The 23,331-nt window shown below is 44.4% G+C and overlaps 2 protein-coding genes and 1 long non-coding RNA gene across 22 annotated transcripts; 2 read left to right on the forward strand and 1 right to left on the reverse strand.

The window, feature by feature from the left end:
* Positions 1-1,669: 1,669 nt before the first annotated feature.
* Positions 1,670-10,401, forward strand: LOC117193814. Its single transcript, XR_004474711.1, has 2 exons — positions 1,670-1,915; positions 8,992-10,401. It is a non-coding gene; the product is annotated as an uncharacterized LOC117193814 (long non-coding RNA).
* A 2,235-nt stretch (positions 10,402-12,636) lies between these two features.
* LOC117193384 (zinc finger protein 2-like) lies at positions 12,637-23,230 on the reverse strand. Of its 20 annotated transcripts, XM_033398120.1 has the most exons (13): positions 22,785-23,230; positions 22,502-22,615; positions 19,562-19,698; positions 19,354-19,433; positions 18,592-18,900; positions 17,933-18,129; positions 17,661-17,766; positions 17,255-17,579; positions 17,013-17,177; positions 16,804-16,951; positions 16,598-16,749; positions 15,936-16,533; positions 12,637-14,628 (listed from the first exon to the last, which is right to left on the reverse strand). In XM_033398120.1, the coding sequence occupies exons 3-13, from the start codon at positions 19,696-19,698 to the stop codon at positions 14,443-14,445; spliced, it is 2,403 nt and encodes an 800-aa protein (XP_033254011.1). In that variant the 5' UTR covers positions 22,502-22,615; positions 22,785-23,230; the 3' UTR covers positions 12,637-14,442. The 20 variants fall into 20 exon arrangements, with proteins under 20 accessions (XP_033254011.1, XP_033254009.1, XP_033254007.1 ...); XM_033398118.1 differs by having other exon boundaries at positions 17,933-18,069; positions 22,502-23,230; XM_033398116.1 differs by having other exon boundaries at positions 17,933-18,093; positions 22,502-23,230.
* On the forward strand, positions 12,773-13,857 carry LOC117193386 (histone-lysine N-methyltransferase SETMAR-like). Its single transcript, XM_033398135.1, has 2 exons — positions 12,773-13,567; positions 13,620-13,857. The coding sequence occupies exons 1-2, from the start codon at positions 12,787-12,789 to the stop codon at positions 13,832-13,834; spliced, it is 996 nt and encodes a 331-aa protein (XP_033254026.1). The 5' UTR covers positions 12,773-12,786; the 3' UTR covers positions 13,835-13,857.
* Positions 23,231-23,331: the final 101 nt, after the last annotated feature.

Raw genomic sequence — 23,331 nt, forward strand, 5'->3', positions numbered from 1 at the left:
TGGACGAATACAAGTGAATACAAGTTACTTATACCCGGCAGGTCTATCAAGAAAAACAGTCCCAATTCTTGCCTAATTCAAGACTGACGTCATACGCGTCGTATGAGCAACGACGTTGTAACGGTTGCGGTTGGACAATACCGATTCAAAATAGGTTATCGCTATGGTGCTCGGATATCGCATGCAATAACCTTGGGCCAATTATCGCTGCAGGTCATAGTATAGTTGGGGTGGGTGCAAGCAAGCTCGAGGTAGGGAACAGCTGAGCTGAGCTGCCGTAAGTGCTGTGCAGCGCATCGCAACGGAGCTTTCGAAGCCGAGCTTTAAGATCGGCAAGCTCTTATTTAAGCAGTGCAAAAGCACCAGAACGTTCTCTTTCGAAAATTTGAATCTGTGCAGCCGGTGGCTATCTCCGCGTCGGTAGCAAATATATAACTAAATCGACCACGTGTAAGCCCAAAAGAAAAGAAAAGTAACCCAAATAAGTGCCACAAAGACAAACCGAAAAGAAATAAAACGGAACGGGGAAAATCTCAAACGGTGGGCGCGCCGCAAAAATCGGGCGAAAATTAATAACCGTGCGCCGAGAAAACTGGCAAGAAACTACCCTGGCGAAAAGTGCATATTTGCCTCGTCTCGCCAGCAAGTGTTGTTCTTGTTGCAAACCCGTGCGTCCCGCAGCTCAGCCAGGAGAACCGAACGCTCGTGTCTCCGTGGAAAAGTCCGAAAAACCGGTATGTTAAAGTGCCCTGTAGGGAAAATTTAGTTTTTTTTTCTTAGCCCTCGTGGTTTTGGTTCTGTTTCGCCCATAGGGCCCTGGCCCCGAGCGGTAGCCCCCCGGCTCTCCCAAAGTTCTGCCCCACCCACACCAAACTCCCACCCTTGACGGGAGTACTCTTCGGAGTCGACCTTGGTGTGGGGCCGAGATTTGTTTTCCTTTTGGAGTCGTTGAAGCATCCACCTGCCCGGCGACATAACTTCCACCGGCCATAACCCTTGCGCCATATCTAACGTACGCGCATAGAGGGCATAGAGATCACCCCCCCCCCCCCCCTTTTTCATACCCCCCCTATTTACCAATCCCCCTCCGACCTGGGCACACATTAACATGGTTTCCACAGCTCCACAACGAAAGGCGCCTTTCAGCGAGGGACCACTGTATTAAAGCCGTAAGTGACCCAATTTCAATTTTCTCCTTTGCGCTTGTCTTCGTGAAAATCTAAAACGCATGCGCAGCGGCCAGCCGCTGCTGATAAGAGAGCGCAACGCTTGCGTTCCACACGCTCGAAGCTTTTCGGTCTCTTCGGTGCCAATTCTGCTAAGCTTGCCTTGCTCGCATTCCCTGCATTCTTTTAATGCATCGAAACGTAGCCAAGCCACACACTAACCAACATAGAAAAAAAAAAAAATAAATAAATTTATAATGTTTAATTAAATTTCGTTTTGGCTCACCATTGCTGATCGCTGGTATGACCCCCGCTGCTTTTGAAAATTTTTTTGATTTTTATTTTTTTTCCTTTATACCTACCTAATTTACTTATTTCGAATATCCTATATTATATTCCTATCTTTTCTATTTATACTCCACCGTTTATATATACCTATGTATATCTATAAATTTTTTTTCCTCCTTAGGGATTAAGCCTCCTATTTTTTTTTCATTCCACTAATTTTTTTTCTTGAGTTGCCTGCTGATTGTAGTTCAATACTTGTGTTATTTTTGGAAGTGAAACTTGGTTTGCTAGTTTTTGATTGAAGCAACATGTCTATGATGAAGTACAACGAAATATATTGAATTTTATTACCAATGAACATGGAGTAGACTTATAATTTCCTAGGGACAGGGTGACGTAATGGGGTAGGGTAAGAATTTTAGGGATTTCCAGAACCTTCGCACCACTGGAAATCATGGAAGGTGTTGAAGAATGACCATCTCTAGCAATGCACGCATGTATTGACAGACATATGAGTATGTAGACGTATGTATGAGTGAGAGACGTAACGAAGCGACGTTCTCTTATCTCCCTTTTTGTTCTCCCTTTCGTTTCGGTCTCTATCTGCCTGCGAGCAGAGCATTTATTAGTCACAAATAAACCTTACATACCATGCTTAACAGTTGGAGTTATGTTTTGATTGTCGAACTCGGTATTTGGCTTTCTCCACACTGTTTGGAATCCATCCGATCGGAAAATATTGAATTTACTTTCATCGGAAAATAGCACCTGTTGCCAGAAATCTTTGGGCTTAGTTATAAACTCCTTGGCGTAGTTCAGACGTTTTTTTTTATTAGTCTCCGAGATCAAAGGTTTTCGTCGAGCCACACGCGCATGGTAGTTGGCCTCGTGTAGTACTCGGCGTACCGTAATCGGGTGAACATCCGTCCCAATGTCTTTTTTTAGATCAGCAGCGATCTGTGTGGAGGATATGGTGGGGTTCAATTTCACTTTGCGAATGATTTGGCTGCATTCGCGGTTGCTTAAAACTTTTGGGCGACCTGTGTGTTTAGAGCTCTCCAAGTTTGAGGCTCCCTTAAAGCGTTGAACGATGCTCCTTATTGTGAAGCGGCTTCTTTCCATAATTTTGCCTATTTCCGCATACGATTTGCCTTGATTATGCAAGTGCAGGATTATTTTCCTCTGCGCTACGGTGGTTTCCTTTTGTTTCGGTGGCATATTGACAGCAAAAATCAAAACAAGCCCAATTTAAGCGCAACTTTAAATTTCCAAATGCTAATTTGCAAAATTTTAAATAACGGGATAACCAGGCTGCCATATTTCCAAAAAAAGAGCTGCCCAATCGGACATAATACTGAAAAATTAATGTATAAAGCCTAGTGTGCCAATAATTTTGTTCAACGAAATATACACTTTTTAAAGTTTTTTATTTAATACTAATGCTTAGTTTGAATTTTTGTAAACAAATTTAATATATATATATACTAAATACTATGATCTGGTTGGCTAAATTTATTTTTACCATATATCGTTATCGAAAGGGTCGCACGGTGGCCAGAAAGTTTAAAAAGCTTACTGTGCCAAAAATTTAGTTCGAGGATAGATCTCTTCCCAATAGAATTGGGTACGTTAACTCCCCCCATTCTTAAATGTTTCGTCCCGATACATTTTGAAGTTCTGATAGAGCTCTAATTTCTTCTGACAGTATTTGAATGTTGCTTTCCACTATTTCTTCTGACGGTATTCTTATTGATTTAATAAGTAAAAATTTGGTTAATTTATAGACGAAGTAAAATAACATTATCAATATCAAAATGATTAAGAATAATGTTGTTAATGGTAAGGCCGTATTACCTAATGTTATAAGGGGATTTAAAATATTATAATTATCAAAAGAAAATTGCTTATCATTCGATTGTATATAATCAACTAATTCAAAATCGCTATATCTATGATGCGATATATATCTTAGAATTTTACCCTTATCATTTATGTGGGTTATATTATTTATTTCAATTGTGTTGTTGAATATAAGGAGATACGATCCTAACAAAGTAGTATTGTCTACGATATTTTTGCCTGAAACTAATATGGCACCATCCTGAATGATGTCTATTTCTTTGTTTTTTTCCCTTTTTTTAGTGCAGTTGGCTTTAAAGCCATTAAGTAAATTGGTGAAACAGGTCTTCTTTAAATTTATTTGTGCGTAATTGTTAAAAGTTTCACTTTTAAAATTATTCATTAAATAGTATTTCTCCTTACATTCACAAACTTTTTCACTTATAACTAACATTCCATCATTTTGTGAGATGGCTCTGTTGAAGAATGACCATCTCTAGCAATGCACGCATGTTTTGACAGACATATGAGTATGTAGACGTATGTATGAGTGAGAGACGTAACAAAGCGACGTTCTCTTATCTCCCTTTTTGTTCTCCCTTTCGTTCGGTCTCTATCTGCCTGTGAGCAGAGCATTTATTAGTCACAAATAAACCTTACATATGAATGGTTGCATTTTTTCTTTTCGGTACAAGAACTTCCCTTGCAACGGCAGCGAAATTCTGTCCAACAGGTTATGGGCCCAGGTTCGGATTTTGTAAATTAAAAGTAAAGTGATTGTTTTAGTTACGAACTATTAACATCGGTGTGACTCAGAGACTAAACGATAATCAGCAATGAGCGGGATGTATCAAATAGACAAATTAGAGGAGGGAAATTATGACTCCTGGTGTATTCAAATGCGGTCTGTGTTGGTGCACGCTGAATTGTGGAGTGTGGCATCTGGTGACCTGCTACCAACGAATGTTCCCGAAGTTGTGAATTGGCAGGCCAAGGATGAAAAGGCGCTGGCCATGATCACATTGAGTGTGAAAACTTCACAGTTGGGATACATTAAAAATTGCAGTAAGTCGTCCGAAGCATGGAACAAATTAAAGAGTGTTCATCAACCAAGTGGACCTGTACGAAAGGTTCAACTGTACAAGAAATTGCTAAGCAAGCGCATGGACCAAAGGCAAAGCATTTCAAGCTACATTAATGAGTTCGTGGATATTCTTGATGGCCTTGGGTCAGTAGGAATCGAGCTAAATGATGAACTGCGCTCAATTGTTTTGTTGTCAAGCCTTCCAGAACAATTCGAAAATTTCGTTGTCGCCGTAGAGACGCGCGACAGTCTGCCGACTTTCGATGTTCTATGCCTAAAACTGAAGGAAGAAGGCGAACGAAAGGGAAACACAGAAGATCAAAAGGAATACGCAAAGGCATATACCGCAGTACATAAGCCGGCCGCGCACAGAGCGCTAAAGAACAGAAACAATACAATGATATGTTTCAAGTGTGGTGAGCGCGGGCATATGAAGGCTCAGTGTAAGAAGGAGAGCGCAAATGTGGAAAGGGCAGCAAGAGTGGAGAACAAGCAGTGCAGTCTATTAAATGCGTTGGACGCAGATAATTTGAAAAAGAGTATGTGGGGTTTGGATAGTGGTGATACAAGCCACATGTGTTGTGAGAAACAGTTATTCACAAAGTTCGAGAAACACACAGAAATGATTGGTCTGTCTGACTCCGGTTTCCTAAAAGCTGAAGGAAAAGGGGAAGTAGAGCTGAAGACAGAGATATGCACGCTGCTGTTAAAGAATGTTCTCTATGTGCCCGAAATGAATGGAAATTATTTCTCGGTGAGCAGCGCTGTACAGAATAAATGTTTCGTCACTTTTGGACAAGAATATGCACGAGTTATCCAAAATGGCGAATGCATTGTAAAGGCGAACAGAGCTGGAAACTTGTATGTATATGTTTCGAGGAAAACAAAACAACTGTTTTGCGGCGGTTAAGGCTGATGGTGCCCTGTGGCATAAACGGTACGGCCACTTGAACATCAGTAATATGAAAGATTTGATCAGCAAAGGAATGGTGCGCGGCATTGAAAATATGGTTTTACCGGCGAATATGAATTGCAAAACATGTATGGTCAGCAAGATTCATGCGCAACCATTTCCTGTTGCAACCACCAGTAGAGCTCAAGATATATTGGAACTAGTTCATGCAGATGTGTGCGGGCCCTTTGGCACACAGTCGCTTGCTGGATCAAAGTATTTTCTAACCTTCATCGATGACAAATCAAGGCGTATATTTGTGTATTTCCTGCGGACAAAGGATGAAGTCTTCCAGAAGTTCGTCGAGTTCAAAAACCTGGTTGAACGGCAAACGGGAAAAGTCTCAAATGTATCCGGAGCGACAATGGCGGTGAATTTGTCAACAAATCGTTTGATGAATTTCTGAAAACTAATGGGATTGAGAGGCAGCTGACAGTGGCGTACACCCCACAGCAAAACGGCGTTGCTGAGAGGGCAAACCGCACTCTGGTGGAAATGTCAAGATGTATGCTGGTCCAGTCAGGATTAGGCGAATCCTTGTGGGCTGAGGCAGTCAACGCAGCTGTGTATGTACGGAATCGATCACCGACCAAGGCGCTGACCAGTATGACGCCTATGGAAGCGTGGACTGGTAAGAAACCTTTTGTTGGTCATCTAAAGGTTTTTGGCTCCGTTGCAGTAGCTTTGGACAAGGGTCCAAGGAAGAGTAAACTTCAACCAAAAGGCAAAGAATATCGCATGATTGGATATTCAGTAGCGGCTAAGGGCTATCGACTGTATGACCCTGTGTCTCATCAGGTGATTGAGAGGCGAGATGTTCTCTTTGACGAGATCCAAGACGACAAGGATACAGTCACATTCGAACTTCCGAAGGCAGAAGTTAGCATGCAGTAAGGCGGCGATACTGATGACATTGACAGCAGCGGTGGAGACAGCAGCCATGGTGCAAGCGTTGACGGGGAGAATCCCAGTAGCAGCGGTACTGATGGGTACGAGAGCGCAACAGAAAAGGTTGAGTCAGATGAGCCAGCTCCTCGCGTTGGACCTGGCAGACCAAGGCTGATTCGGACCGGCAAACCTGGCCGTCCGAGAAAGGAGTACAACATTCTTGGTGTTCTGGTTGCCAGCGACGTAAAGATTCCAGTATCCTACGAGGAGGCGTTGATCAGTATTCATGCATCACATTGGTCCGAAGCGATGCAACGCGAATATGAGGCATTAATGGCAAACGAGACATGGCAGTTGGCAGACTTACCGGCAGGACAACGAGCAGTTGGATGCAAATGGGTATATAGCCTGAAACGCGACAAAGATGGTCAAATCGAACGATTCAAGGCGCGGCTGGTGGCAAAAGGTTGCTCCCAGCAGTACGGCATAAACTATGCGGAAACATTTTCTCCAGTCTGCAGACTGGAGAGCGTGCGATTTATTCTTGCGCTAGCAGCAGAATTGAAATTATATGTCAACCAAATGGATGTATGTACGGCATACCTCAACAGTGACCTGAGCGATACGGTGTACATGAAGCAACCACAAGGGTACATTGATCGAGCTTATCCAGCGAAGGCTATGCTGCTTAAAAAGGCAATATATGGATTGAAGCAGTCAGGAAGGGAATGGAATTCGAAGCTGAATGGCGTCCTGACTAATCTGGGTTTTGTTTCCTGTGACAACGAGCCGTGCCTCTACCAGCAGAGAGGGAAAGGTAACTTATCGTTAATCTTGGTATATGTTGACGATTTACTTATAGCATGTCAGTCCAAAGAGGACATGCTCGGTATCAAATCGGCTATTTCAAATGCGTTCGAATGTATCGACAAAGGTGTTCCAGAGCTGTTTTTAAGCATGGAGGTGCACCGTGAAGGTGAGCTTGGGCCTATCACCATAGGCCACTCGCAATACATCAAGGAACTATTGCAAGCTCGCGACATGGACAAATGTAGACCAGTGGCTACTCCGTTGGATGCGGGGTTCCAGGTGGATTGTACCAATGAGCAGTGTCAAAAGGTTGATCCTGTCATGTATCAATCCATGATTGGTGAGCTGATGTGGCTGGCACTCACAACCAGACCGGACATTTTGCATTCAGTTGCAAAGTTGGCCCAGAGGAACAAAGATCCGCACGCAGAGCATCTGGCTGGTGTGAAGCACGTTCTGAGGTACTTGGCAGCGACGATGAACTTCAAACTACACTACAAAGGGTGTCACCAGCCACTTACTGGATATGTGGATGCGGATTGGGGCGGCGATCGAACTAACCGGAAGTCGTATACGGGCTATGTTTATTTTTTGGCAGGTAGCCGAATTTCTTGGCGATCTGAGAAACAACGCAGCGTGGCACTTAGCAGCACGGAGGCAGAATACATGGCACTGTCGGCTGCGTGTAAGGAGTCCATATTCTTACGTCGCTTAATCATTGAAATTGGCTGTGGAGATGAAGCTACCTCAACTACCTTATATGGCGATAATCTGAGCGCACAAGAGCTGGCTAGGAACCCAGTGCATCACTCAAGGACCAAGCATATTGATATTAGATATCACTTTGTACGACAGATTGTAGAAGAAGGTCAAGTTAAGTTAAAGTATGCTAGTACAACAGATATGATTGCAGATATCTTGACCAAGAATCTCCCTAAGAGAAAGCATGTCGAATTTACAAAATTGTTAAGTTTAAATTGAGTTAAATGGAAGCATGCACGCATTGAGGAAGGGTGTTGAAGAATGACCATCTCTAGCAATGCACGCATGTATTGACAGACATATGAGTATGTAGACGTATGTATGAGTGAGAGACGTAACGAAGCGACGTTCTCTTATCTCCCTTTTTGTTCTCCCTTTCGTTTCGGTCTCTATCTGCCTGCGAGCAGAGCATTTATTAGTCACAAATAAACCTTACATATGAATGGTTGCGTTTTTACTTTTCGGTACAAGAACTTCCCTTGCAACGGCAGCGAAATTCTGTCCAACAGGTTATGGGCCCAGGTTCGGATTTTGTAAATTAAAAGTAAAGTGATTGTTTTAGTTACGAACTATTAACATCGGTGTGACTCAGAGACTAAACGATAATCAGCAATGAGCGGGATGTATCAAATAGACAAATTAGAGGAGGGAAATTATGACTCCTGGTGTATTCAAATGCGGTCTGTGTTGGTGCACGCTGAATTGTGGAGTGTGGCATCTGGTGACCTGCTACCAACGAATGTTCCCGAAGGTGTGAATTGGCAGGCCAAGGATGAAAAGGCGCTGGCCATGATCACATTGAGTGTGAAAACTTCACAGTTGGGATACATTAAAAATTGCTGTAAGTCGTCCGAAGCATGGAACAAATTAAAGAGTGTTCATCAACCAAGTGGACCTGTACGAAAGGTTCAACTGTACAAGAAATTGCTAAGCAAGCGCATGGACCAAAGGCAAAGCATTTCAAGCTACATTAATGAGTTCGTGGATATTCTTGATGGCCTTGGGTCAGTAGGAATCGAGCTAAATGATGAACTGCGCTCAATTGTTTTGTTGTCAAGCCTTCCAGAACAATTCGAAAATTTCGTTGTCGCCATAGAGACGCGCGACAGTCTGCATCGAACCTTACATATGAATGGTTGCGTTTTTACTTTTCGGTACAAGAACTTCCCTTGCAACGGCAGCGAAATTCTGTCCAACAGAAGGGTGGGTATAGAATCGTGTGGGTCGACTTCCATCGCAAGACCTCACGCCCGCGAGAGTTTGGAACACGCCGACGAAAGCCCCTAGTACTTTCGGGTACGCCCTATGATTGTGCCATTTAATGTCCGTTATGCTCGGAATAGGCATAGTGTTGTTTTCGGAGTTCGCTCCCGGTAGAGTCACAGGATTCTAAAAAATTTAAAGTTTATGTAGTAGGAGTCGAGACGCGGTCAAACGAACCCCCCCAAGTTACCGAATGAGAACGGAACCAAAGAATCCCCCCCGGCCGTGACCTCGACATCCCCTCCAATCCATCCCCCTACTCACGTATAGAAATATATCGTGGAAATGTTACAACGTGTCGGCTCTGTGCTGAAGCTCATTTTCAGCCAAAAGCAATCAAAACTTGTTTGCCGCCGAAACACACAAAATAAAAGCACACGAAAAACACAAATAGAGAAAAGATACAATGCAAAATTAAGTGGAGAATACAGTGGAGACTGCTTAGCATTCACAGAGCAGAGCACACGAACAGAGCGGACGCCCAGACATGGGCATGGGCATGGGGCAAATGGGAACTGCAGCTGGAACTAGACCTGGCGCTGGAACTGGGACAAGTTGCAATTCAGATCAAGTGCCAATTGGAAACTATGCCACTGGGTGCAGTGCTCGTTTGCGGAGTAACTAATTAGATACGCGTCCCAGCAGATCTCTACTGTAGCGACTGTAGATGATGACATCTCGCCGTCTCACAGATTTCCTTGGAATTGAAATTGAATTCTGAGGCGACACTGACAGAGGCGTACACGAAATTTATGCGCAACTTTTGGCAGTCGGAGTAGTTGCTGCTGTAGCCCCAAGTTCAATTAATTTTAATTCAACAATAAACCGAAATGCACTCCAAGGTAACGTGTCCATGTCGGCCCTTATTTGGCAGGCGGCTGAAATAACTCGGATCTCCTAATCGTTTTTTACGAGTACTGGACCATTACACAATGTTCTTTTAGGGCAGGGCCTGCAAACAGCATTTTCTCGCTGATAAACTGTCCAACTATGTCCAAACGATGCCCATATGGGCATGGAGAGGCCCAGTCACGTAGCAGTGGAATAAATTATACTATACTCGTCGCTCAAAAAATTATAAACAATTAAAAGTACTCGCTGATCAATGAATTGTAATGACTACGGGTCGCCGCGTCGGTTGTGGCGCATGTTGAACGTATCCGACGTGCCCGGGCCTATCCGGAGACAACCTCCCATATACGAAGTGTACACCAAAATCATTAGCCAAAACATTGTGCTTACACAAGTACCCGTACGGTTATTCCAAGCATTTCGTTTTTATCTTATCAAACTCGAATTTTCGAATGGAATTTGCATAGGAGCAAAGACTATACAATACCAAGATGTTGCATGAGCGACCAAAAAGCTGTTCTATGGCGGGTCCTAACATTAGGACCCAAAAGGCACGAGGGAGCGCGCGGGGTTTCAATTCCATTTTCGCCTGTACTTCGTCTCTACCGCGACCCCGCTGCCCATCGGTTTCGTCTGTTCGGCAATGCCTTCACCAGCAACGAAATAATTCTGGACTCTCGAGCCTCAGCACCGTCAAAGCGGTGGTCGCGGATCGCCGATGTCTTTGGAGCGGCACAGTGGGACCTTTGACCGTCTCAGCTTGCTAAATTAGTTAGTGAATATGAGTTCAATAAATATTTGCACACTGAAAAAATGTTAAACTTTGAGTGCATAAGCACTATCTCCTAAACTAAAACTATCTTGAAAATTCGATTGGAAAATTCTCTATTAGATGCGTACATTAAATTTATCTAAAGCACTCATACAATTTTTTGACTATTTCGGCTGAGTCCCCACTGTGCCGAGCCAAAGACATCAGCGACCACGCTGCCCCATGATGCAATTATACAAGGTGGTCTCGTCGGCAAAAGTTAGTCCCTTAACGTATGCTAGCAATAAGTGCGAGTAAAGGGCACATAGTATAGTGAGTGTGAGTGAGACGGTATATGTTGATGTTGATTAACCCTTAACAGGCCCGTGGGTTTTAAAATTTTAAAATAAAATGATTTTACTGATATATTAATATTTAAATTTTATGCAGCCATTAATAATTTTTCTTCAACATTTTTAGTCATATTAAAATGTTCTTTTACATAATATATAAAGATTACTTCAAATTCTGTGGTATTTTTTATATGCTTTTTATAATTTTGTTGTTGACGGGACATAAGGGTTAAGAATATATCAAAAAATTCGTCCGTGAACAACCTTCATCATCAACAAGCAAGCATGCACTGACGATAAGGGACAACACGAACGAACTTCGGCTCCCGACGAGACCACCTTGTATAATTGCATCATGCGCTGCCCTACGGTTTCGGCACGCAGACACTGACATGCTTTCACACCGACTCGACGCTAACCGAGGCATTGACGAAGCCGAGTAGCATTTCGGAGGCGAAGGTAGCGTAAAAGAGAATTGAAGTACTAGACCCGCGCGCCCGTACCATGAAGCGTCAAACGAAAATTGAAAAAGCATTTGTTCCTCATGCAACATCTTGGTATTGTATAGTCTTTGATAGGAGGTACATTCCAGCAGTACTACCGAAATTATTCGATGGATTTGCGGTCGAGAAATGGCACGGGAATTGACTCACAAGAAAAGTGGCAAATGTTTGCGTTCGCTTGTTTAATCAGCAAATATATTTATAGATTATTCATTCATACGACGAAACAGAATACATACATATGTACATACATATGTACATATATAACACAAAGAAAGTTCCTTCGACAATACAGCACTTGTCGAATGCTTTAAGACTGTTTAAGAACTGTTTTGCGGCGCTAGTCTTATCTACATATATGTAGAACATTGACCGATCGTTGCTTTATACGAAAGTTTAGATAAGAAATAGCCTCTACATATGCAAGTATATAGTCCTACATATGCAAATACATACATACATATGTATATACCCTTGAAAAACACTAAAGTCACACATTTTCTTTGTTTATTATTATTCATACTTTCTGTTTGTATTTCTTTAAGGCTTACATATTAAAATATATGCTTAGTGTAGGTTCATTAATTATTGTTTCATTTATCAGATTGCGATAATTACCAATTACTCGTACTCCTGCCTGCACCCACCCCAACCATCACCACGCCCACGCACTCTCCGGTCTTAAAGTAGACTCTTTACAGTGTGATATTCGTCGCCGAACGGGCATGTGGGGCATGTGGGATCTGATCTGATCTGATCTCGGGATCAGGGAAAGGTCAGTGAATGCAAGTAGCTGCTTGTTTATGCTGATTATTTTCTGAGTTTCTCCTTTATAGGCTGGTGTCGTCATCTTCTCCCTAAGTATGTGTGTGTGTGTGTGTGGTAAATATTGTATCCTACGGTTTCTTAAGTCTAAAGATTTGCTTCATATGCCTCCTGCGGTTCGTGTTAGATATAGTATCTGTTAGCTAGTTACTGTTCTGTTCTGTTCTTCGGGTCGTTGCTTCTGTATTCTATTTTTTTTATGTACAATCTCGGCAGGAATGCCCACGCTCCACTCTCTCTCACCCACTCCACTAAACTCCCACTGGAGCCGGTTACGTATTCTTCAAGTGCAACGCCTGCTAGTGTCTACAACTATCCGTAGTGGTCTATGTATATTTTTGTTTCTGTTTATATGTTTACATTTTACACTTAGCATACGAGGGTTGCACAATTTTACAATAGGTTTTTGTTTTGTTCATAATCACTTTAAAAAAAAAATTTGGCAAAAAAATGGAAATTTCTCGAGAGCGTTTTCGTTGGATTATTTTTCACAACTTTCGACGTGGATTATCCCAACAAGAATGTGTTGATGAACTTAGTTCTTTATATGGCGAGAAAGCACCATCAAAAACGACAGTTTATCGCTGGTTTGCAAAGTTTAATAGTGGTCGTAGTTCAGTCGCTGACGAATTCCGTGAAGGTCGCCCAAATGTTGTGTCACAAAACATCGATGGTGTGCGTGAACTGATAGTGCAAGATCGACATGTGACATATCGTGAGATAGAGGCATCCTTGCACATTAGTTCCACTTCAATACATTCCATTTTACATGAACACTTAGTTGTAAAAAAGGTTTGCTCTCGTTGGATACCCCATAACTTATCACTCGCTCAAAAAAAGGATCGTGTCAATTGGAGTAAGGAAATGCTTAAAAAGTTCGACCGAGGTGCTTCAAAAGATGTTTATAAAATCGTAACAGGTGATGAATCATGGATATATGCGTATGAGCCGGAAACTAAACAGCAATCGACCGTGTGGGTGTTTCAAGATGAGCAAAATCCAACAAAAGTTGTTCGAGCACGAAGCACTTCGAAGCAAATGGTCGCCTGTTTCTTCGGGAGAATGGGTCATGTGGCCACTGTTCCGCTAGAGAAACGTAGGACTGTCAATTCTGAGTGGTACACGACCATTTGTTTGCCGGAGGTCTTCGGAGACATTCGCAAAACCAACTGCCGAGCACGAATCATTCTCCATCATGACAATGCGAGCTCGCACACATCTCGACAAACAGGTGAATTTTTAAGCAGTCAAAACGTCTTCTTTATGACTCTTCATCCCTACAGTCCTGACTTGGCACCCAATGACTTCTTTTTATTCCCTAACATCAAAAAAAAAACTGCGTTGTCAACGTTTTACGAGCGCCGAAGAAGCAGTTGAAGAGTTTAAAAACCATGTTTTGGAGGTGTCTCAAGAGGAGTGGAAAAACTGCTATGACCAATGGTTCAAGCGAATGCAAAAGTGTATTGATCATCAGGGGGAATATTTTGAAAAACAATAAAACCATTTTCATTTAAAAATTGTTCTTATTTCCTATTCCCGAAATATAAATAGCAACCCTCGTATATGTTAGTCCTATATATGGTTGTATATTTGTTAGTAAAAGTCGGGTAATGCATTAAACCATCGAACGTAATTCTTTAAAACTCGCAACGCAATCAGGTTGATGTTTTAGATGCGACCAACGCATCGCAAAATTAACAGATACACTACGTCTACGTCTATATATATCGAATATGTATATATATATATATATATATATATATATATGTATGTATATATATATATATATGTCTGTGTATATGTATATGTAAATGGTGTTACATAGGTCTATGTAAGTGGTAGGTAAAAGGTAGGTAGGTAGTATATGCATGTGTGTAACGCTTACTTATCAGATTATCCCATTACTTATCCGCTAGCCTAAGAACTAACTAAAACATTACAGTTACGGGAATCGCCGCGTTCGCCAAAGTTGAGGACACTTCTGGGAGGGATGTGCGTGTCTGTCTCTGTGTCCATGTCCATATCGGTGTCCGTGTCCATGTTCGTATCCGTGCGTGTTTCCTAGTCATCTACATTTATTTACATTCCACATCGAGGTGCTCTCGGCTACTCCACATCCATGCCTGCCTGCTGCTGTTGCTGTGCTGTGGCCTGATCCTCTGGCAGCACACTGCGGCAGATCTCGTACTTGATGACCTTGCCGTGTATGTGGCCATCGGGCAGGATCTGCACCTGCACCGGATGCTGTCCAGACGCTGATGCTGTCACGGTCGCCTCCTGTTGTTGCTGCTCCTGCAAAAGTGGGGAAGGGCAAACTTTTAGCTAAAGCCTGGGACAAACTCTGGGCCAAGACTAGGTATGCAGCAAAGTAATATGTATAAACTAAACTAAAGCTTACGCTCAGGCAAGAGGTGGAGTAATCGAGTTGCAGGGGAAAATACTTAGAACAGAGAAAGCATAAAAAATAGACAGATGAGAGGAAGACAAGACAGATGCTGGCAGGTCAATAATATATCTTACTTAGGACTACATTTGCATACCAGACAAACAGAGCAGCATTTACAACAGATAACGAAAGAGATTACCAGAGATATAGACACTTAACGATTAGCGATAATTTGGATAGTTCATACACACCTAAACGCGCAACCTGAAGCCACTGAACGGATTTTGATTTCGATTGGGATTTTATTCAGCGTAGAATTATAGAGTTATGGGTTTATTTTGATTTATAGTCTACCAGGCGTCGAGGCGTCAAGGAGGGGAGGCACACGCAGCACACACACACACACAGGCACAGTCACACTCGGCCACAGACCCGACAGATGTCCCCCAAAGGATCGAGCGGCGCTGCCTGGTTTGAGGTGCAGGTGCAGGTGCAGATTCGGTTTTTGCATATGGATGTCGTTCGAGAGTTGGTTTATTTTTTGATTAATTGGCTTAATTTTCAGTTTTGTGGCAATTCTGTTTCTTTCTGTACGTTTCTGTTTTGTTATCTTTTTTTCTGTTTAGTTTAGTTCTTAGTAAGAAGTAGTCGGTACAACAAGCTGTAAAGTATTGGAGAAGGATATGCGATTATGTTTCAGATTCGATTTCATTGGTAGAGTGATATATGGTGGAGTATGTGGAATAGATGGCCAGATGATTAGGTAGATAGACGGATGATGGATAGATGCAGACGCAGACGCAGAACAAAAGACCTAACCTAAGGGACTTGACATCCACAGAGCTACATTTGGTGGAAGAGGATTACGGAGTCACACTGAGAGCATAGCCTGAGAGTAGTCTGCTGACCGACCGAAACGCCCATTCTTAGTGATTTCTTGGTCAAAATATGCCAATCAGGATCGTTTATTGTGGATTTGTTAACATTGCTTATGTGCTGAATAATGTACAATCGGGTTAGGGCTGTCTAACTTACTCCCAATAGAATTACGTGGACTTAAGGCTAACTAAGTAGTTTAATGAAAGCATTTTATCGAAGCGGAACGATCGAAACAACAGAGACATAGTGTCGGGGGTCTGGATATCTGTTTTTTTTTTTTTTTATCTGGATTCTCAGAAGGAGAGGCACTTGTCTCATCTGGACTCTAGCATACCTGTTGCTGTGATATGGCTGGCTTCGTCTCCAAGTGCTGGCGCTGGTGCAGCATTAGATGGTTCTTCTGGAAGAAGGCCTTTCCGCACTCGCAGACGTGAGTGCGCACCGTACAGCCGCCGTTCGGGTGGCGGCGGTTGTGCTGCATGAGGCCGTGCTTGGCGGCGAATCCCTTGCCACAGCTGACGCAGAAATGCGACTTGGGCTTATTGGCCGGCACCACATTGACCACGTGCTGTTGCTGCTGCTGTTGTTGTTGCTGGGCAACGTGCTGCATGTGCTGTTGCTGATGAACGGGCATCGTTGGCACGGCAGTGACTACGGCCTGCGGATGGGTCGAGTTGGCGGACTGCACCAGCGTAGTCTGCGACATAACCTGGCCGGTGGACGATATGATCTGCACGGGCACTGGGTTCTGGCCCACCAAATTCGGATTGGCTGTCACCACAGTGCCCGGGTTCAGGCTGGCCGTGCTCAAGAAGTGACCCGGCAGCGCTGCCGTCAAGGCGCACAAATCGGTCATCAGACTCTTATCGCCGGTGTGCAGTCGCAAATGCAGAGCCAAGGCCTCGCGACTGTTGAAGGCGCTGCCGCACTCGCTTCAGGGAGAATACACCAAAATATTAGGCGTTTATTTCAGTGAAAGATTCGATGAAAACTTACCGGCAAACGAACTGCGGACGCGCCACACCATTGGCATCCGTGGTGGAGACCGTGAGAAGCGTAGAGTTGCCCGGGTTACTCACGACGGTGATCGTCTGCGGATGTTGTCCCGGATGGTGGTGGGGCTGTTGCAGCTGCTTGAAATCGATAAACTTGGATACGTTGGTCCCTGCCGAAGATCATGGTGAAATCGATTGTCTATATACCTGTTGGTTGGCAATGATGGTGGCACTGCTCGTGTTGGGATTGACGCCATTGTGCGCTGCCCGCACGTGCTGGTGCAGCTCAGCCTTGGTGAGGAATCCCTCGCCGCAGCTGACGCAGGGATGCGCCTGCTCGCCGGTGTGTACACGTCTGAGACATGAAACATTAATTAGGGGCTCATTCCATTAGCCGAGACTAATTTCGAACTCACCTCATGTGGGAAACTAGCGTTCGCTTCTGTAAAAACTCTTTTCCGCAAACGGTGCAGGAGTGGGGGATCTTGCCGTGTATGCGTCCGTGATTCACCAACTGGAACTTGCGTGGAAACGAGGCACCGCACTCAGCGCAAACAAATGGATTCAATGAACCATGGAAGCTGTCCAAAGGTAAAGAGAAACGGAGCCGGTTTAGTTCGGATCAGACACGACTCCCGAAGGGACAAGCAAGACTCACCGCGAGTGCATAATAAGATGGTTTTCCTGGGCAAAGCTCTCACCGCATTCCTCGCAGACGTATGGACGTTCGCCGGCGTGGAATTTGCTGTGCGTGACCAGGTGCCGCTTGAGTGGGAAGGCACGTCCGCACTCCTGGCACACGAAAGGTCGTTCTCGGCTGTGGACGCGCGGGTGCGTCAGCAGATGATGCTTAAGGGTGAAGCTCTTCTTGCACTCCTGGCACTGGTAGGGTCGGTCGGTTGAATGCAGCAGTAGATGCGTGTTCAGACAGTGTTTGTGCGCAAAGCTCTTGCCGCAATGGGAACAGATATGGGGTCGCTCACCTGTCGAGGGGGAAAGGAAAGCATACATAGTGGTTAGACCCGCTCGCTGGATAGGGGTAGAGGGATAGGAACAAGAACAACCACCTGTGTGCACGCGTGCGTGTGTTGTCAAATGATGCTTGAGCAGAAAAGACTTGCCGCACTCTTCACAACTGTACGGGCGTTCCTTCTTGATGGTGGCGTCCGTCTAGAACGGGGAGAGAAAGGCGTGTTGCAGATGGATTACTTTTCTTGGCAGACTCTTGGCGTTCTCCAGGAAGCGAGTCCTGAGTCCCGTGGAATTGAATTTGGCATGTGTTTCGATTGGGATCGAGTGGGATGTGGAATATGTATGGTGGATATTGTTGGCTTACTTCGCTGAAATGCATTGATTCCTGTAGTTCGGTCTTTGGGGACAACTCTAATGTGCCTGGCTCCAACTTTAAGTTGGGTGCGTCGCCCTGCGAGTCCTCGTTCTCTTCGAGTCCTTGTATTACTTTCTGGACTTGAACTGAAATACCAGGAAGTATGTCACCTAAGAGTGTTGTTGCGCCGCCAACGGAACAGAAACCAAATGGAATTCAAGAGGAAGAGACAAAAAATACAAAAGAGAAGAAACAAACGAAAATCAAAGCACGAACCAAACGAAAGCGAACTTAAATCAAATTATAAATCAAAAACAATAAATGCAATAGCAAATTAAATCAAATATTTGTACGTAAAATAACGTAATGCAACCGGAATATGGGGATAAAGCAACCAGAACCGAGAATTTGTCAATGCCGGGTGCGGATACTGCGGGATTTTACATCAATCGGGTGGTGGTAGTGGTTGTGGTAGTGGCAGTGGTGCTAGTGGCGGCAGTGATGTGCATCGCACCAGTACAGGGAGTACGAGGATCGGTATCGGTATTGGTATTGGTATTGGTATTGGTGTAGGAAAGTGGATCAGTGGGTTCAGTAGGAGGAACAGTTTGGAGGAGCAGGAGCGGGAGGATTTGGGTAATCAACAATTACAGATTTGAGATGCTTACTTGGTGTCGCGCCAGACGCCGAGCTATGATGATGCGATCCGTCGGCAGCGGTGATTGTGTGCGTCTGATGGTGGCCGGCAGCGATGGCGCGCTTAATCAGGATCTCGTTGCACTCCTCTTGGGTGAGGTGCAGCGCCCCAATTGACCCAAAGTGCGACTTTGCAGCCGCGGAGCCCGCCGTCAGCACCGTCTGTCCGGTCTTAGCATCGACAATACTACCGTTGGTCAATGTGTGGTGGTGAGCAACCGAGGGATCCCTGGCAGCCGCGGCTGCTGCTGCTGCGGCAGTTGCCTGATCGACCAGGAGATCTGTGTTGTAGATGTGTTCGTTCAGACCGCGCCCGCCGCCACCAAGAGATGAGGTGTAATGTGGTGCCATGAGGTGTGTGTAGTGTAGTGTGCAATCAGTTAGGTGATGGATGATGATGTGGTGCGGATAGGGGGTGATGTGGGGAGGTGGTGGTGGTGGTGGTGCAATAGCAATTACAAGTAACACGCACACACACAGACACAAGCACAGCGCAGCGCAGCGAACATAGACAGTGGTGGGGTTAGGTGGGAGATGATGGGTTCGGGGGTTCGGTTACGGGTTGGTTCAAGAGCGAGCGAGATCGAGCGAGAATAAAAAAAACGGGAGTAGAGAGAAAACAATCGATTAACAAAAACCCCAAATAGATGGATAATCACAACAGCAACGCGTGCAACACGGATAGATGCATCGATGACGGCTGCACCGATGCATATATCGATACGACAACTTACAGTTCTTGTCCAGGCTCAGCACCTGCTGCTGCGAATCCTGTTTCTTGACTACCGACGAGCCTCCCCCAGTGGTAATTACTCTGTAAATGGAACGAAATAGATAGAGAAGAGGAAGAGTCGGAGCAAACGGAGAAGAATGCTTAGTTGGTTGCTTTCTCTTTTGGGTGGCTGCTTGAATGATTATTCAGTTGATAGATTCTGAACGCACCTCTGTGTACCGGGCGGAAACGAAGGATCGTTCACAACGTACATGCGACGCACAACATTCCCCTTATTGCCGGTTAGAGCACCTTTGACATCCTTTTGTACGGCCAATGATCCATCCGTGGACAGCAGATAGGGCATCTGGAAAGGGTTTTTGTGGCTTGAGATTGCTTGATTGTAGATTGATAATGGATGGATGGACGCGGTGTGTTCTTTCCATACATCCCACCAGTTATATATTGGTCTGTTAGTGTTTTATTGGATACTGTGGATCTGCGTCCCCAAGAACCGAACAAAGTACAGGAATGCAATTCTTCCAATGGGCCTAATGGGGGGGTTGGGCATTTTTATTTAGTTAAGACGATGGAGTTAGGCTAGAGATTAGTACAGTTGCCACACGCTATGGTTAGTAGTAGTAGTAGTAGTAGAAGCAGTAGTGGGACAGTGGGCTTCAAATTGTGGCTTCTTCTCTGGTTGTTGTTCTTGTTATAATTGTTTGATGCTCATTCGTCTGGCTCTGATTGATAACCACGTCGCTACACCTGCGCAGGCAGGCAGCGGTGCGGCAACAGATGATAAAGAGGAGTACGAGGCACGCAGGTAGAGGAGGCGAGGAGGTGGGTTGAGAGAGAGGTCGGCAAAATGCGCGCCCTTTTTCATTCTCTCTCTATCTCTCTCTTTTTCTTTCGCACAATTGAAACGCAAAAGTAATCAAAACACACGCGTGAAACAAAACGCACACAAGAACACGTCATTTCTGGCACTGGTGTTGGCTGCGCTGCACATACACACACATATTTATATGTAAGCATACATACAATTGCGTGTGTATTTAGCGAGTGGCGAATTCGATGCTGACGCACACTAGAGGAAAAACGGAACGGCCGAATTGCAGCGAATTGGTGTGGGGCGGGGAGGGAGGGTTTCACTTCTGGCCCAATGGACAATTGTGTAACTGAAAATTGTTGCTTACCAAATGAAACCAGAAAACGAACAAACAAAACAAAACAACAGAGAAACCATAAGAATAATTATAATATAAAAACGAGGGGGAACGTTGTGAGTTGCTGCGGACACCGCAACTCTACATTTATACCCGATACTTAGTCAGTATGGCTCTCCTCCGGCAGACGCCGCTAATATTAAACGACACGACAAAGAGTGCGTGCGAGAGAGACAGAAAATCAGTCTGAGCGTGACGTCGGGCACTGCGTAGCCAGTGCAAATTGATTTGTTGGTTTTGGCTATAAAAATTATCTGATCTGATCAAGATTCAGCAATCTGATAGATATGGTCGTTATCTATGATTCTGCGTTTTTAGTTTTCTCGAATCTGCAATATTGTGGATGCAACAGATTTTCGTCTTTTGTGTGGGCGGAAGAGAGTGGGGCGAAATTTTGAGATATACGTTTTATAGTGAGATCTAACAGGAGTTCGGATACTAAATTTGGTTACTCTAGCGTTAATAGTCTCTGAGATTTGTGGATGCCCCAGATTTTCGTCCTTTGCGGGGGCGTAAGGGGGTGTGGCGAAATTTTGACACAAAACGGTCAAGGTCCGATATCACAGGAGTGTGGATACCAAATTTGGTTGCTCTAGCTCTTATGGGTTCTGAGATCCTTGAACTCATATTTTGCAATTGGCAAAACCGACCATGAAACCTGTGTGTTAGAGAGAGACAGAGCGAGAAAGAATGAAATTGTTTTCTTGATTCTGGCTATAATAATTATACGATCTGATTCAGATTTTGCACTCTAGAAGATATAGTCATCTTCTACGATTCTGCGTTTTTAGTTTTCTCGTATCGTTGAAATTGTGGATGCCACGGATTTTCGCCCTTTGTGGGGGCGGAAGTGGGCGGGGCAAAGTTTTGAAATATTCTTGTAGCAGTGACATATCACAGAAGTCTGGATCCAAAACATCGTTGCTCTAGCTCTTATAGTCTTTGAGCACTTGGCGCTGAAGGGGACGGACAGACAGACATGGCTCAATCGACTCGGCTATTGATGCTGATCAAGAATATATGTATATACTTTATGGGGTCGGAAACGATTCCTTCTGGACGTTACACACATCCAATTTTACCACAAATCTAATATACCCCAATACTCATTTTGAGTACCGGGTATAATAACTCAAGCGGTGGGGGTAGGGAGGGTTAACGATATATAATAATCATAATAAAGGAAGTACGAATTATCGATTCAATCGATTGCTTTTGCCAGCGCCACGAATGCTCCACCCCGCCAAACCCATTATTAATGGGAATTTTAATTATTATTAAGCGTCGCTGCATTTCCCACTAGCCCTACTCTCTCTTCGTCCCTTTCTAGCATGTACAGGTGCGTGCTTTCTCTGGTTTTTTGCATACACAAATATATACGCACACGGCTTACAAATACCAAATTATGAATGTTTACGAATGAAATGGAAACGAATACGACTTGTATAAATGTATGGTAAAAGAATTCTAACACAGCGCCGATTTCCTCGCATGACAACGCAGTTACATAAAGCGTACGAGTATATGTATCTACGTGCGTATGTATATCTCTTGTCGTTTCTTTTTGTATTCCCGTATACATACACGCCATCGCCGAAAGCAGCGAGTGTAAGTGAGCGAGTGTAGTGTATATATGCACGTTCGCTTGCCTGCAAGTATGTACGTATGCATGTATGGCTGTACGTATTGCCCGAGTATATGTGGCGCTTGCTTTCTTGTTGTTGGGAGCCCAACACGATTAGCTGTAGGAAAGCAACACTGTTACGTGGGCGATGGCATGGTTAGGGGGTGGTGGGTGGCTGCGACTGGTCGAATTGGCTATTTAGCTAGCAGCCTGCACTAGCAAAAGCACTCGATTATCGGCAGGGGCGGGGGGAGGAGCAACCACTGCAGCAACTAATTTACGTATAGATACAGGAGCTAGGAGCTAGAGCTACTTACCGATTCCCCGCTGACGGTGTAGTTTATGTTGGGCGATATTTCCAGAACCGATTCGGCGGTGCGGCTGCCGTTGTCTGCGAAGCCCCAGGTGTAGCCGAAGGGCGGCTGTGGGTTCTGGGCGGCGCACATTGTAAATGGAGCAAGTGAGGCAGATAGAGAAGAGTGGGAAGTGATGGTATGGTGGAGGAAGGGAGGCGAAAGAAAAAAAAGCGCAAAATTTCCAAACGCAAATGTAATTGCACTTCTCTGTTGCTGGTATTATATGTGGTATTAAATCACGTACAAAATACTAGCCTCCTCTAGTAGTAGTAAGTGCAAACGGTAATGGTAATGGTGTTGGTATTGTGCAGAACAACACACAACAATTTAATTATTTTTCACTTGGGATCGCACTGCGACGAAAATTCGTCGCCGACGACGAGACGAGACGAGTACGGCGACGAACTATAGACCGAAAAGAAAGTCAAGTTGCTTTTGCTTTTGGGTTTGGGTTTGCTTCTGTGGCTGCGGGCGCCATTTTTTTCCGTTCTTGCGAACAAATTCACTTCGGTGGCGTGCCTTTCGGTCAGGGCGTTAGGTCTCAGGCTGCGACTCGGTTCATTGATAAGGCGCACCGCACTTCTATGTGTGTGTTGGGTTGGTGTGTGGACGCGCCGTGTGCTGATGTGCAGTTTTTGCAATTAAATTTATAAACAAAATAACGCACACTTTTTTCCTCCAATATTATTTTCACAGACACAGACACACCACTGAGCATTCCTTAGTGTTCGTGCCTGTCGCCATCTTGCGTACGGTGCCAGGGTTGTATTATCGGACGTATCGGTAAAATA

Source organism: Drosophila miranda (genome assembly GCF_003369915.1).
Source record: "Drosophila miranda strain MSH22 chromosome Y unlocalized genomic scaffold, D.miranda_PacBio2.1 Contig_Y2_pilon, whole genome shotgun sequence".
Lineage (NCBI taxonomy): Eukaryota > Metazoa > Arthropoda > Insecta > Diptera > Drosophilidae > Drosophila > Drosophila miranda.

Excerpts from the sequence above, each read along its gene's own strand:
- LOC117193386 (XM_033398135.1), top strand. The coding sequence starts at position 12,787 with ATGGAAATTTCTCGAGAGCGTTTTCGTTGGATTATTTTTCACAACTTT. Across the intron at positions 13,568-13,619 it reads GCACACATCTCGACAAACAG|TCCTGACTTGGCACCCAATG; the intron begins GTGAATTTTTAA and ends TCATCCCTACAG.
- LOC117193384 (XM_033398111.1), bottom strand. The coding sequence starts at position 22,630 with ATGTGCGCCGCCCAGAACCCACAGCCGCCCTTCGGCTACACCTGGGGC. Across the intron at positions 17,580-17,660 it reads CGCACGCGTGCACACAGGTG|GTGAGCGACCCCATATCTGT; the intron begins GTTGTTCTTGTT and ends CCCCCTCGACAG. Across the intron at positions 14,629-15,935 it reads CAGCCATATCACAGCAACAG|GAGCAGCAACAACAGGAGGC; the intron begins GTATGCTAGAGT and ends CCACTTTTGCAG.